General features: G+C 43.6%; 1 protein-coding gene across 4 annotated transcripts in view; it reads right to left on the bottom strand.

The window, feature by feature from the left end:
* Window positions 1-13,381, bottom strand: part of cdc42bpab (CDC42 binding protein kinase alpha (DMPK-like) b) — a 90,410-nt gene that overhangs the window by 18,861 nt on the left and 58,168 nt on the right. For all 4 annotated transcript variants that reach the window (XM_034150353.1, XM_034150354.1, XM_034150355.1 and 1 more), the window contains exons 6-18: window positions 12,838-12,931; window positions 11,840-12,040; window positions 8,756-8,894; window positions 8,305-8,414; window positions 8,136-8,215; window positions 7,170-7,348; window positions 6,552-6,674; window positions 5,684-5,817; window positions 4,929-5,050; window positions 4,669-4,789; window positions 3,845-3,955; window positions 2,993-3,237; window positions 1,755-1,860 (exon numbers count right to left, since the gene is read on the bottom strand). In XM_034150353.1, coding sequence (XP_034006244.1) covers window positions 1,755-1,860; window positions 2,993-3,237; window positions 3,845-3,955; window positions 4,669-4,789; window positions 4,929-5,050; window positions 5,684-5,817; window positions 6,552-6,674; window positions 7,170-7,348; window positions 8,136-8,215; window positions 8,305-8,414; window positions 8,756-8,894; window positions 11,840-12,040; window positions 12,838-12,931 — 1,765 coding nt within the window. The remainder of the gene's footprint in view (window positions 1-1,754; window positions 1,861-2,992; window positions 3,238-3,844; window positions 3,956-4,668; window positions 4,790-4,928; window positions 5,051-5,683; window positions 5,818-6,551; window positions 6,675-7,169; window positions 7,349-8,135; window positions 8,216-8,304; window positions 8,415-8,755; window positions 8,895-11,839; window positions 12,041-12,837; window positions 12,932-13,381) is intronic.

Raw genomic sequence — 13,381 nt, 5'->3', positions numbered from 1 at the left:
ACGTTCTGCAGTGTTACCCCACAGCAGAGCTCCACGTTCTGCAGTTTTACCCCACAGCAGAGCTCCACGTTCTGCAGTTTAACCCCACATCAGAGCTCCACGTTCTGCAGTGTTACCCCACAGCAGAGCTCCACGTTCTGCAGTTTAACCCCACAGCAGAGCTCCACGTTCTGCAGTGTTACCCCACAGCAGAGCTCCATGTTCTGCAGTTTAACCCCACAGCAGAGCGCCACGTTCTGCAGTTTAACCCCACATCAGAGCTCCACGTTCTGCAGCGTTACCCCACAGCAGAGCTCCACGTTCTGCAGTGTTACCCCACATCAGAGCTCCACGTTCTGCAGTGTTACCCCACATCAGAGCTCCACGTTCTGCAGTTTAACCCCACAGCAGAGCTCCACGTTCTGCAGTGTTACCCCACAGCAGAGCTCCACGTTCTGCAGTGTTACCCCACATCAGAGCTCCACGTTCTGCAGTTTAACCCCACATCAGAGCTCCACGTTCTGCAGTGTTACCCCACAGCAGAGCTCCACGTTCTGCAGTGTTACCCCACAGCAGAGCTCCACGTTCTGCAGTGTTACCCCACATCAGAGCTCCACGTTCTGCAGTGTTACCCCACAGCAGAGCTCCACGTTCTGCAGTGTTACCCCACAGCAGAGCTCCACGTTCTGCAGTGTTACCCCACATCAGAGCTCCACGTTCTGCAGTGTTACCCCACATCAGAGCTCCACGTTCTGCAGTGTTACCCCACAGCAGAGCTCCACGTTCTGCAGTGTTACCCCACAGCAGAGCTCCACGTTCTGCAGTGTTACCCCACAGCAGAGCTCCACGTTCTGCAGTGTTACCCCACAGCAGAGCTCCACGTTCTGCAGTGTTACCCCACATCAGAGCTCCACGTTCTGCAGTGTTACCCCACATCAGAGCTCCACGTTCTGCAGTGTTACCCCACATCCATCACCAATTTCAGCTTGTCAACAGTAGAAATTAAACTTCACTGAAAACACACACAAAAAGGCATCATGGTTGAAGATGGAGCGGTCTGATTTAGCTGCTAAGCAAACAGTGTTGAAATTCATTGCCTTCTTTGACAGATAAGACTATTCAAACAATAATATTTTCACACACTCCAAATGCATTGAAGATCTGTTTTTGTGCAAAGAAGCAAATCATACAGACGGATCTAATCTGTCCGGAGTGCTTTAGCTTTAACAAATATCATTTCTCAGAATGTGAGAAAACAGAGTGACGTGCTATCATTCCAGTGTTAGCCACATACATATTCTCCTCCATTTCGTCCAGATAGTTTCCATTTTATCAGCTGCAGGCTTTAAAAACAACACTCTTTTATTCCATATGTCAAAATGCCTCCCACTTCTTTAAATTGGGAGCCTTATTAAACTTCCAACAGCTATTTCCAAAGTCAACAGAGTTGAATCCAGAGAGTCATTCCATCGGAGTGTGTAGGAGGCTGCAGGCTGTTTTTACGGGGGATATTGAACAGTGATTTCTTTGGCACAGCCGGGACAGAGGGGGTGGAGGAATGAGATGAAAGGCCGAGTGGGGTTACCTGGGGTTAAGGAATTGTGGGTATTTTTGCTAGTGTATGTGTGTTTTCTCAAGAGACAAACATACCACTAAGCTAACATGAAAGGAAGTCAAATACAAAGTACAAATATTGACAGAGGAAAAGAAACTGGATTGGTTTTTTGTGTGTTTTCGGAGAGATATTTGTTTATTTCCGTGTAAAAATGTCTTACCTTATCCAGTTCAGTGGACAGCTTCTTGTTCTCTTCGGTCAGCAGGACTCTCTCCCTCTCGTACTTCTGCTTGTACTCGGTCTCAAACTCTTCCCTCTCGCTTTGGCTGAAGAAAACACACAAACATGGAGTGTTAAACTAGTGACTTTTGAATGATTTGTTGTCTATCAGGCTTCTGAACTATATGAACTTATATACCAGGTGATCTTATACAGGGGTTTTAGAACAGCGCAGTATAAATACATTGAACATTCAAATGTTCACCGGTCTCCAAGTCGATGTCTCATCTATCCTCCTACCTTTGTGCCTGTGTGGGCCTCTGACTCCACACATTTCCTCAAAACTGAAATCAAAGGCTTGGTACTGAGAACAGGTACACATTATTCAGCCTAAACACATTAATACAGTCAGAACCTGATCCAGCACTGTTTGAAAAAATAAATGAGAAAGCAGTGAGAATAACATGTCCGAACAGCAGGCGGGAGAGTTAGACTACAGGGTACAAAAACAAAGCTCTAAAGCCTTCTCCTCAAAAACATTATTTTATTCAAATTTGATTAAACCAGCGGTTCTTAACGTTGGATCTGGGCCTCCCTAAGTACCTACCAGGGGGGTCTGAGCAGGAAAACACGTTTTCATTTCTCTGTATTTAATACCCGAGTTGGCACATTTTGACACATCTTTCTTTTTTCAACTCCAAGAGGCCCTATCATGCTTTATGTAAACAGAGTCGAGGCACTAAATACAAATATGAACCTGAAAATGAGAATAAAATGTCCTCTTTAATGGCTCAGGAAAAAAGAAAAACTTAAAAAATATATTCTCTATAAGATCACCTTCCATGAGGAAAATAAAGTATTCTCTGAAAAGCTAGAAATCTTCTTCAGAATGCACACCTCCATGCATCTCTGTGTCATTTGGGTTGTTATGGAGGGATGACAAATATTTGGGAAGGGAGGTTACCTGAATGAAAGGTTATTATCTGGTTGGGTTGCAACATTACTATAACATTCTAATAACATATTCATCTAACACTGGTAAGATAAACTACTCAGTCACTACACATTTATACCAGACTCGAGCTATTCTTAATATCACTGTAATTACCTCCCGCAGTCATCACTGGAAGACGCAATGAAGAAAAACAAAGTCATGTAGTCACAGCCAGGATATAGGAGTCATAGCAACAAATCATTTGCATTGATCAGATGTAGGAAAATAGAGAAACTGATGAGTACCTCTCGCGGCGAGTCTTGTCCAGCTTGTCTTTGAGCATCAGGATCTCTTTCTGCAGAGCGAGGTGCTGGCTCTCGGCGTCCCGCAGCTCTTTGCGCAGACCCTTCAGCTCGCTGCCGTGCTGCCCCTCCCTGCGCGCCAGCTCCTCCTCGTACAGGAGCGTCTTCTTCTCCAGGTCTCCCCGCAGGCGCCCCACCTCCTGGGTCTGGTCCGCTGAGGCGGCGGGGGCGGAGGACCCCTGCTTCACCTGGGAGGGAGAAAAGTGATGTTGGTGAGGATGAGAGTGGAGTGTTACAGGGATTAATAAGACTCCCTGGCTACTGTTGTATTTTTAAAAAAATATTATTTTCCTAACCACTTTTTCTTAACATTTAGTGAAAACTTTATGGAAACATTTAGAAGTAAAAGAAAAGCTTAAAAAACTCCAGCGAACTCAAAAAAACCTTAAAACATTGATTTGATTCGATGAACATTTTTTAGCATAGCATTCATAGTTAGCATTTTGATATAATATAGTGTCCAAAGTTTAAACAGCGCTTTGGCAAAATATGGCATAACATGGAAAATGCTTCATCAGGACCAATCATTTACACGATCCACATTTGTCAGTCACAACGTCACTTGAACTATTGAGACTGCAAGGAATTGTGGGACCACATTCTGTCCTTTCCTTTTATAAAGGATGGTCCAATGTATGCTAAGCTAAAGGAGACAATAGAGTAAGCATTCATGCTCATGTTCTATCATCTTAAGAGTTCAAACAGCTCTGATCACATTGAGTCTTAGCTTGTATGGCTGTGCAGTGACTGCTGATGGAGGGGTTAATGTTCATCTGTGTTTGTTTGCACACTCACCTTAAGCCCTTCAAGCTCCTCCTCCAGCTGTCGGCTGTACTGCTCATTACGCTCCCTCAGCTTCCTCTCTTTCTGAGCCTCTGCTGTCTGCTCCTCAGAGTGCGCCTCCATCTGATACACACAAACACACCATTGATTGGATGCAATGTATGTCATACACTGTTTCCATGTTACAGCCACTGAAACATCGTTTATTCATCTAAGACGTAAATAGAGCGGTGCAGTGATGACCTATTTTTGTAGGCCGACCTGGAAGTTAACATCGCAAGTGCTCCCTCCATAAAAATCAATGCGATTTTTCCACTTCCAAACAAATGCTAATGATATTTACACATCTGTTCAGCGGGATTATCTCCACACATCTCTTTTATGATTGTTGTGGTGTAAATGCAATCGCCAGAAGCAACGTTGGGTTATAAAGTTAGCATGGTCTCATGGCATCACCATCGCTAGGCTAAAGGCGGGTAATGTTAGGCATGATGACGTTTAGTTTAGTCTCACTTAAAAACGTGTTAGTAACCGCTTTTTTATGACACATAGAAGCTATAAGCATTAGTCAGTCGGGTGTTAACTGAAGTGTTTTATAATGTAGAACAAAACTTGAACATCTCTTCAGCTTGTGTTAACAACAGACCTTATTTCAGGCATCAAACCAAAACATTTGATTTGTTTTGACTTTATCCAGAATGATAAAATGCTAAATAAATTCCGGGTTTAAGGACTCATTCCTGCACCACTCAGTTTATGAGTAATATACACAGAAAACAATAGGTGATTGGAGACAGAACAAGGTGTGCTAGCAAAACACAGGGAGACTACTCTACCTCCTTCTTGGCCCTCTCGGCCTTTCGCACCTCGAGGCGGAGTGCCTCCACCTTCTGACCCTGACTCTCCACCTCCTCCTCTTTGTCCCGCAGCTGGCGGGCCAGACGCTGCTTCACCGACCTGCAGGAGAAGATCAGTCAAAGGTGAGGAAAATAACAGAATTAGCCATGAAATAAAATGGATCTTAAGCACCTAAAATTACAATTTCTTCAAAAACCAGTAAGCTGTTTTGAGAAATGTTCTGGGGCAGAGTTCCTACCTGAGGTCTGTGAGTCTCTCGTTGAGCTCTGAAAACTCCTGCATTGCCAGTTTTCTCTGGCTGTGAGCGTCCTTCAGCTCCTTCGACTGAGCCTTCAGCTTCTCGTTGGCATCCAAGATATCCTGGCAGAGAGAAGGAGAGTTCAGATAAACATTTAGAGTCTCATAGTGACTTGAAAGAAAATACAAGCTAGATTTATTTGAATTTTTGGACACCAAAATCTAATCTGAGCAACCGTTTTGTCTATTGAACATTGTTATTTGGTTTGTGAAAACAGTACCAAAAAGATCTTGGTGTTCATGTTCATTTTTTTATACAATACATAATAATCGTCCCACATTTTTACGATTTATTTTACTTTCAATATCTGCTCTCATTACACATTTAAATTTCTCTTAGTGTGTTTATGTACTGAATGCGCTATTACACACCAAAGCAAATTCCTTGTATGTAAACACCTACTTGGCAATAAACAACATTTTGATTATGCTTTACCATGATACATATTGCAACAGACACATACGTGCAACTTCACACAATATAACACCTTTATATGGAATTATTATCATGTCTTCTTAGGGCTCTAACAAAGACAAAATACACTACAAAAGTATTTTTGAAGCATTTTTTGTTCCTCAAGACAACGTACAAAGAGTTTTGTCATTATATCAGAGCCATTTCAGTTACAGCAATTAAATAAATATATAGAGAAAATACAAAATGTATGCGGAGACAGAATCCCCTACTGGTTGTACCTTGTGCATGTCGTCCCTCTCCTGTGAGACACTCTTCATCTGTTTCTCCAGAGTCCTGGTGTGTTTAGAGGAGTCCTCCAGGTCTCTGCGGGCCAGCGACACGTCCTCCAGCTGCTTCTCAATCTGACCCGAGTCTGACAAACACATAAACAAAGGTATATCATTAACCCTCCTGTGGTCTTCGGGTCAAATCTGACCCATTTACTACTTTCATCAATCATAACTTTTTTGTTTTACATTCGATTGCATTAAGGCTTTATGATATCCTTCACAGTAGACACTTGAACATATACAATTGCTGATCACCACTTTCATTGAATTTTGGATGATTTAGTCAACTTTGTAACACCCATGGTGTTCCCGGTCAAAAGTGACCACCATAAAGAAATGGAATTAGTAACCATCCGGATCAGATAAAACACACACACATACTCTAGATGTGTCCCCCCCCTTATGTGCCCAATCCCCCCATGTGAATCACACCTGGCACACGCAATACATGTTCAGTGTCTATTCTTTGTATATTTACTGCAGTTGTTCATGTGTACCAGTAGTCTGATACAATATTTACAGTTTGAAAGGGTGTTAAATGAAATTTGGTGATGATTAATGGTTTTTGTGTTAATGTAATAGCAGTTAAAACAGGACCGGTCAAATTTGACCGCGAACACCAAAGTAAGGGGGGGGGAACGAAGACAATAGGAGGGTTAAATCAAATATGTAACTTAAACGTTTTATTTTTGCTGTTTCTTTATCAAGGTGCATAGTTTTCCCATTCTTAAATAGTAATTTGAACGTTGAGTCATTAGCACATACATTTCCCATATGACTTGATAGCGTATGAAACCAAATCTAAGAAAATCCTCACCAGCGATCTGCTTCTTGAGGATGTCGATCTCGCTCTTCAGACTCCTGATCTCCCCCTCCCTGTTGGGGCCAACAGGGCCCTCGCCTGATGGATGCTGCAGGGCCTGCACCGTCTGAGTCGACTCTGCAACAGGTCCAGCAAAAAGAGGCTTTAGTAAAGTGCTTTGTCATACTTTCTAAAGACCACATTTGGCTTGAACTGATCATTATGAAGAACAAGTTGATCGCACAATGTTACGGGCGTAGAATAATGACACCATCAGCATTTAGACTGGGGCCCTATAGGTTCCTCCAACTAAAATCTCCCAGGATTTTGAGAGAGACACGCCCTCTGAAGGGAACTTTCGGGGTGTTAGCCTTTGCAGACTATTGACATGCACAAAAACCTATAGAACACAATCGAGGGAAGGGAAACCCCAAAAAGCTTAATAAGGACTCTTTAAGATTAGTTATGGGCCAGTTTAGCCTTAATCAGAAAGTCACAGTGTTGAAAGAGGGAGATCACACGGGTAAAGGGACTGCAGGCAAAGCATAGACTGAGCCCCAGTACAAGGGCTGCCATTTCTTGCTTTGCAGTGATGTCTGAATAAGTCTATTTTGCCACAGAAGTCAGCTTTACCTTGCAGTTTGCGGCTCAGCTCTAACTTCTCCTGCTCCAGGCGGCGGATCCTCCTCTCGTAGGCCTCTGTGGCCAGGCTGTCCTCCAGGCCTCGCTGGACATCCAGGTCCAGCTGGTCCTCTCCCGGCTTACCCGGATCCCCCACCAGCTGCCGCAGGGAGGCACGGTCTGATAGGGAACTGCAGAGGTGGAGGAGGAACAAAGATTGTGAGGAGAAAGGTGTAGGAGGCAGTGACATCAGCCATTATCAGCCGAGTGTAGAGTGGGGAAAGGAGATTAAAAAAAAGGCCATTTATAGAGTTGAAAAATAGACATAATGATGTTAACAGAATAAGACAATTCAATATGAAAGTGATTATTAAAGGGAGAGAAAGAGGCCAGGGGGAAACAGCAGGAGAGGGGAAACAGGAAAGAGACGTGGACGACAGAGATACAGATGAGTTGAAAGATGAGAGGATGTTGAGTCATGGAAGAAGGGGGAGAGGGAGGGGGGAGAAGGAATGACAGCGACAAAAGGAAGATGGGGAGTGAGAGAAAAAGAGGGAGGGTTAGGGAAAGAAAGGAAGAGTGCAAGGGGACATTATCACTGAGCCTTGAACAGATAAGACGTAAGCGGTGGGTTTGTTGCTTTCTCACGGGTAGCCTTCAGGGTGAGGATCTACAGCGAGTCCTGAACATCACCTTATTAGGGAGGGAAGCTACTCCAACACTCCTACGCCGCTATGCTATGCAATGAGAAGGCTTGCTGGGTAATCTGTCCATTTATAATGACTGATTACAAATGATGCTAGATTGTGTAGATCACACTGTTTTCATCCTTATTTGGTCAAAATGTATACAAATGCATGCAAAATACACTTATCGCAATTCTAAACAATGAAAAGGGAAGGAAGAGAGTCCAAAAAAAGACACAAATTCTAAATGAAGGCAGCGGCTTAAAATAATGTTTCCATTGTTATCCCTTACCATTTACTGGTGTAGGTGAAGCCCACAAATGGCAGGTGGTGGCCGGAGAAGGCAGTGTGAGAGGGCGGAGGCATGGTCTCCTGAAAAAGGGTTTAGAAACATGACAAAAAGAGTTAGATATTATGTTATATAGGCGAGGATAGAGGGAAATATGAAGATATTCCCCTACCGAGTTCTTTAGGCAGTCATCATCCACATCAAAGTTGGAGGTATCTGTAGGACTGCTGACTTCTGGGATGTAGGGAGCCTCACATGTGAGAATGTTCTCCCAGATAATGCCTGAACACAAGAGAGGTCACAGGATACTTTTAAGCATAAAACAGTGGTACAAATCTATAAATCTAGTTATCTTGATAATGTTTTTGATTAAAAAACCTGTTTCATTCATTTATTTGCACAAAATATAGGAAATAACAAACATCATGTATTAGGAGGTTCAAGGGTGTTGTGCTAATGAGATTACAAAATATGATAAAATCTATGAAATGATCGAACCCCCAAATCAGGATGATACACACACTTGTAGATAAAAACACCTCTAAGATATATCCTTATATTGGAAAAATAAGCAACATTTAAATCCCTAAAAACCTTGCGACATAAGTAACGTTAGAACGTACCAACAAAGAAGGGGTGGTGCTGGAAGTCTTCGATGCCGTTCTGGCCCAATCGGTGCTCTCGGCTGCAAATGAGCCGGCGAATCAGATCCTTCGCATCTTCTGACACGTCTGTGATCTGCTGCGGGAACTGGAAGCGCTCCTGTGGAAGATGTAATGGTACTCATTAGAGGCATGGTCACTGGCACAGTTAATAATTCCACCTCGTTTCTCCTTTATGCTTATATATCCTATCTTCAAAACTATTTTGCACTGTTTCTTAATAATGTATTGCCATGAGATTCACACAAAGAGAGTAACAGCCTAGAATCCACTTCAAACTCTATATCAGGGGTATTCAACTAAAACTCAACGAGGTCCAGTTAGAGAAAATGTCCCCATGCAAAGGTCCGGAACTTCAAAATGTCTAAGTTGCTTTATGAATTAGTGTGATATATATTGAAGTAGCCTGTAGCTTTATCAACGTCTGCATGTAATCAACAACTGACTGCCAATCAAATAAAGAAAGTATAATTAAAAAACAACAATATTTATTGTCAATTAACATTGAACTATACAGATATACAGCAAATACTGTGTAATGTTCCTCTCGGGCTGCATTTACAAATAAAATAGCTTTTGAAAATGTGTGCATCTTTAAAGTGCTTAATTTTAGATAAATCAAATAAAGTGTAGCAGCAGCTTGAGTTTCCCTTTTTCTTTGTTAACCGTTTCACATCATGACTTAACAGTTTCAGCCGATTAAAGAACAATATCAGTCTTTACACATCATAACAATTGAACAGTTTTAAAGTTTCTCTTTCTTTCCCTCTTATATTGCAGTCCCTCACTCACTTTTTTTTATTCAGTGCGAGAATTGAGCTTGAGCTTGTCCTGCCAGGAGTTTAGATCTGGGCTGAAATGGTGTCAGGGCCATTCTCATGCACACATGCAGGTGCTCATTGGTTAGCCTCGGTTAGCCTGGAACGATATTTAGTTTTAATTTTGATCCTGGTGGACTGATCATATCGGGCTCTGAGACTGCTTATTTTTTGTGACCTCAGTTCTGACTTGAGAGGGAATGTTTGGTCAAACACTTTGTGTTTCGTCTCATAGTGGCGTTTTGGCACTTTTAATGAGCGCCACGGTCTCTGAACAAATGAGACACACTGGTTCTGTGCTCCCAGTGGGCAGGATGAACATGAATGAGTCCACTCAGGGTTAAAAGCTCTGTTCTCACTGTCCACTTTCCTCTTCTTGGAGAGCGCCATGTGTCATTATTTGTCTCTCCCTGTCTGCCGCTAACACGCATGTTCACTCTCCTCTCCTCTCTGCCGCTCTCTCGTCTCTTCTTCTGTGTTTCTCTCCCTGTATCGCTCACTCGTCTCTTCTGTGTTTCTCTCCCTGTATCGCTCACTCGTCTCTTCTGTGTTTCTCTCCCTGTATCGCTCACTCGTCTCTTCTTCTGTGTTTCTCTCCCTGTATCGCTCACTCGTCTCTTCTGTGTTTCTCTCCCTGTATCGCTCACTCGTCTCTTCTGTGTTTCTCTCCCTGTATCGCTCACTCGTCTCTTCTTCTGTGTTTCTCTCCCTGTATCGCTCACTCGTCTCTTCTTCTGTGTTTCTCTCCCTGTATCGCTCTCTCGTCTCTTCTGTGTTTCTCTCCCTGTATCGCTCTCTCGTCTCTTCTGTGTTTCTCTCCCTGTATCGTTCTTTCTGTGTTTTTTCTCTCCCTGTATCGCTCCTCGTCTCTTCTGTGTTTCTCTCCCTGTATCGCTCTCTCGTCTCTTCTGTGTTTCTCTCCTGTATCGCTCTCTCGTCTCTTCTGTGTTTCTCTCCCTGTATCGCTCTCTCGTCTCTTCTGTGTTTCTCTCCCTGTATCGCTCTCTCGTCTCTTCTGTGTTTTCTCTCCCTGTATCGCTCTCTCGTCTCTTCTGTGTTTCTCTCCCTGTATCGCTCTCTCGTCTCTTCTGTGTTTCTCTCCCTGTATCGCTCTCTCGTCTCTTCTGTGTTTCTCTCCCTGTATCGCTCTCTCGTCTCTTCTGTGTTTCTCTCCCTGTATCGCTCTCTCGTCTCTTCTCTGTGTTTCTCTCCCTGTATCGCTCTCTCGTCTCTTCTGTGTTTCTCTCCCTGTATCGCTCTCTCGTCTCTTCTTCTGTGTTTCTCTCCCTGTATCGCTCTCTCGTCTCTTCTGTGTTTCTCTCCCTGTATCGCTCTCTCGTCTCTTCTGTGTTTCTCTCCCTGTATCGCTCTCTCGTCTCTTCTGTGTTTCTCTCCCTGTATCGCTCTCTCGTCTCTTCTTCTGTGTTTCTCTCCCTGTATCGCTCTCTCGTCTCTTCTGTGTTTCTCTCCCTGTATCGCTCTCTCGTCTCTTCTTCTGGTTTCTCTCCCTGTATCGCTCTCTCGTCTCTTCTTCTGTGTTTCTCTCCCTGTATCGCTCTCTCGTCTCTTCTGTGTTTCTCTCCCTGTATCGCTCTCTCGTCTCTTCTGTGTTTCTCTCCCTGTATCGCTCTCTCGTCTCTTCTGTGTTTCTCTCCCTGTATCGCTCACTCGTCTCTTCTGTGTTTCTCTCCCTGTATCGCTTCACTGTCTCTTCTGTCTCTCCCTATCGCTCTTCGTCTCTTCTTCTGTGTTTCTCTCCCTGTATCGCTCACTCGTCTCTTCTGTGTTTCTCTCCCTGTATCGCTCTCTCGTCTCTTCTGTGTTTCTCTCCCTGTATCGCTCTCTCGTCTCTTCTGTGTTTCTCTCCCTGTATCGCTCACTCATCTCTTCTGTGTTTCTCTCCCTGTATCGCTCTCTCGTCTCTTCTGTGTTTCTCTCCCTGTATCGCTCTCTCGTCTCTTCTGTGTTTCTCTCCCTGTATCGCTCTCTCGTCTCTTCTTCTGTGTTTCTCTCCCTGTATCGCTCTCTCGTCTCTTCTGTGTTTCTCTCCCTGTATCGCTCACTCGTCTCTTTCGCCCCCTGTCGGCGGCGGTGGTTAAAATAGAATCGCCCCGTCAAAATTGAAATCCCCTATTAATGTATTGATTATAGGTCCGGGTCCGTAGAGGTCGGCGTCTGGGTCCGGACCGCGGTCCGCCTGTTACTGAACTATGCTCTATAAGCTCACCTTGTGGTTCATGATCTTCCCGTAGGTTTCCACCAGGGACTCTGCATAGAAGGGAGTCTCGCCGTACAGCATTTCATACATGCAGACGCCCAGGGACCACCAGTCGCACTCAGGCCCGTACTTGCCCTTTCCATCCTCCATAGCCTGGAGGATTTCTGGGGAGATGTAGTCTGGAGTCCCCACCGCCACGGAGGACTGGACCTAGCAGAGGGATAAAAGAAAAGTCAAGAATTGATGCAAAAAATCTTTAAAATCTCACAAATGGGAGAAATCTCACATGTAAAGAAGGGAAACATTTTAGTATTCAAGTCCAGCATGCATGCTAATGAAAGTAATGATGATGATGAGTAATAGTCTGCAGTTTTGGAAGCATACAAGATGAATACCAGAGTTCTAGCTTAAGGAAACAGGACTTTTTCTTTTGGCTACACTCTTTTTTGGAGCTCATTTTTAACTTCTAAAGCAATTTTGAGAATTCACATGATGCTGAATCAAAAGCAAAGCAGTGTTGAATGCTATATGTTGTCTGGATTAATACACAGTGAGAGAGAAAAGCAGATGTTGGCATCTGTCTCTTTATTCTTCAGGAAGTTGCTTTAATACAGAAGAAACCCCCAAGACTGTTATCATGATTCAAAGCTTATAAGGAAATGTTCCAAAGAAACGTCAAACAAGGGGTCCAACAAGCCCTTCAATTATTTGTTCAAATGGTCATATAACCTCATCACTATATTATCATTGAAAGAAGACACTGGGGAACATCTTTGATCATCTATTTCATCCTGTCATTTCTCCGTTATGTAACTTCTTTTCTTTCTTTTTGCTCCGAGGATTGTCTGAATCACAAAGTGAAGGCCCAGCCGAGCAGCGGAACCACACACCCCTCCTGGGAGACCCCCAGGGGTTGACTAGGAGGTCAGTAAAAGCTCTGGTATGTTTGCTTTGGACCGGAGGAGGCTTCAGCAGTAGTGTGGTAAAAAAAAAAAAAAAAAACCTACCGTCCCGTCCTCCATGAGTTTGAGGCAGGAGCCGAAGTCTGCCAGGCGGATGTGGCCGTTCATATCCAGCAGGATGTTGTCGGGCTTTATGTCCCTGAAAGAAGAAAATACAAAATAAATAACCATATTGCTCAGAGTAGAATGAAGAAAACGACATTTTTCAAAAGACAAATATACTTCGATGACATTCAGAACGCCCACAAGCCAGATCTCACATCACACCATCGATAATAATCAAAATTAACTTTTTAACCTGGGAAAATGTTACTAATAATTCAGATATTTATCATTCAATTAAGTGTAATTTCCCCATCGCCCATTAATCAGCAGCGTGACAACTTTAAATGGACCATAGGAAAGAATAAACACTGGAATAAGTCGACTTGCGGTGTGGGAATTAGCCTTGCAGCAAGTGTGTGTGTGCAGCTTTTCAAAACACACACAAACATGCACTGTTGGAGGAAATATGCAAGGCACAAACACACTCCCACTTGCAGAAAAAAGACCCTGTGTCCTAAACAGACACACTCCCCTGTTCACTACT

This window comes from Trematomus bernacchii, unplaced genomic scaffold (genome assembly GCF_902827165.1).
Source record: "Trematomus bernacchii unplaced genomic scaffold, fTreBer1.1, whole genome shotgun sequence".
In the NCBI taxonomy this organism is placed as follows: domain Eukaryota; kingdom Metazoa; phylum Chordata; class Actinopteri; order Perciformes; family Nototheniidae; genus Trematomus; species Trematomus bernacchii.
This window is presented reverse-complemented; position numbering and strand designations above follow the sequence as displayed.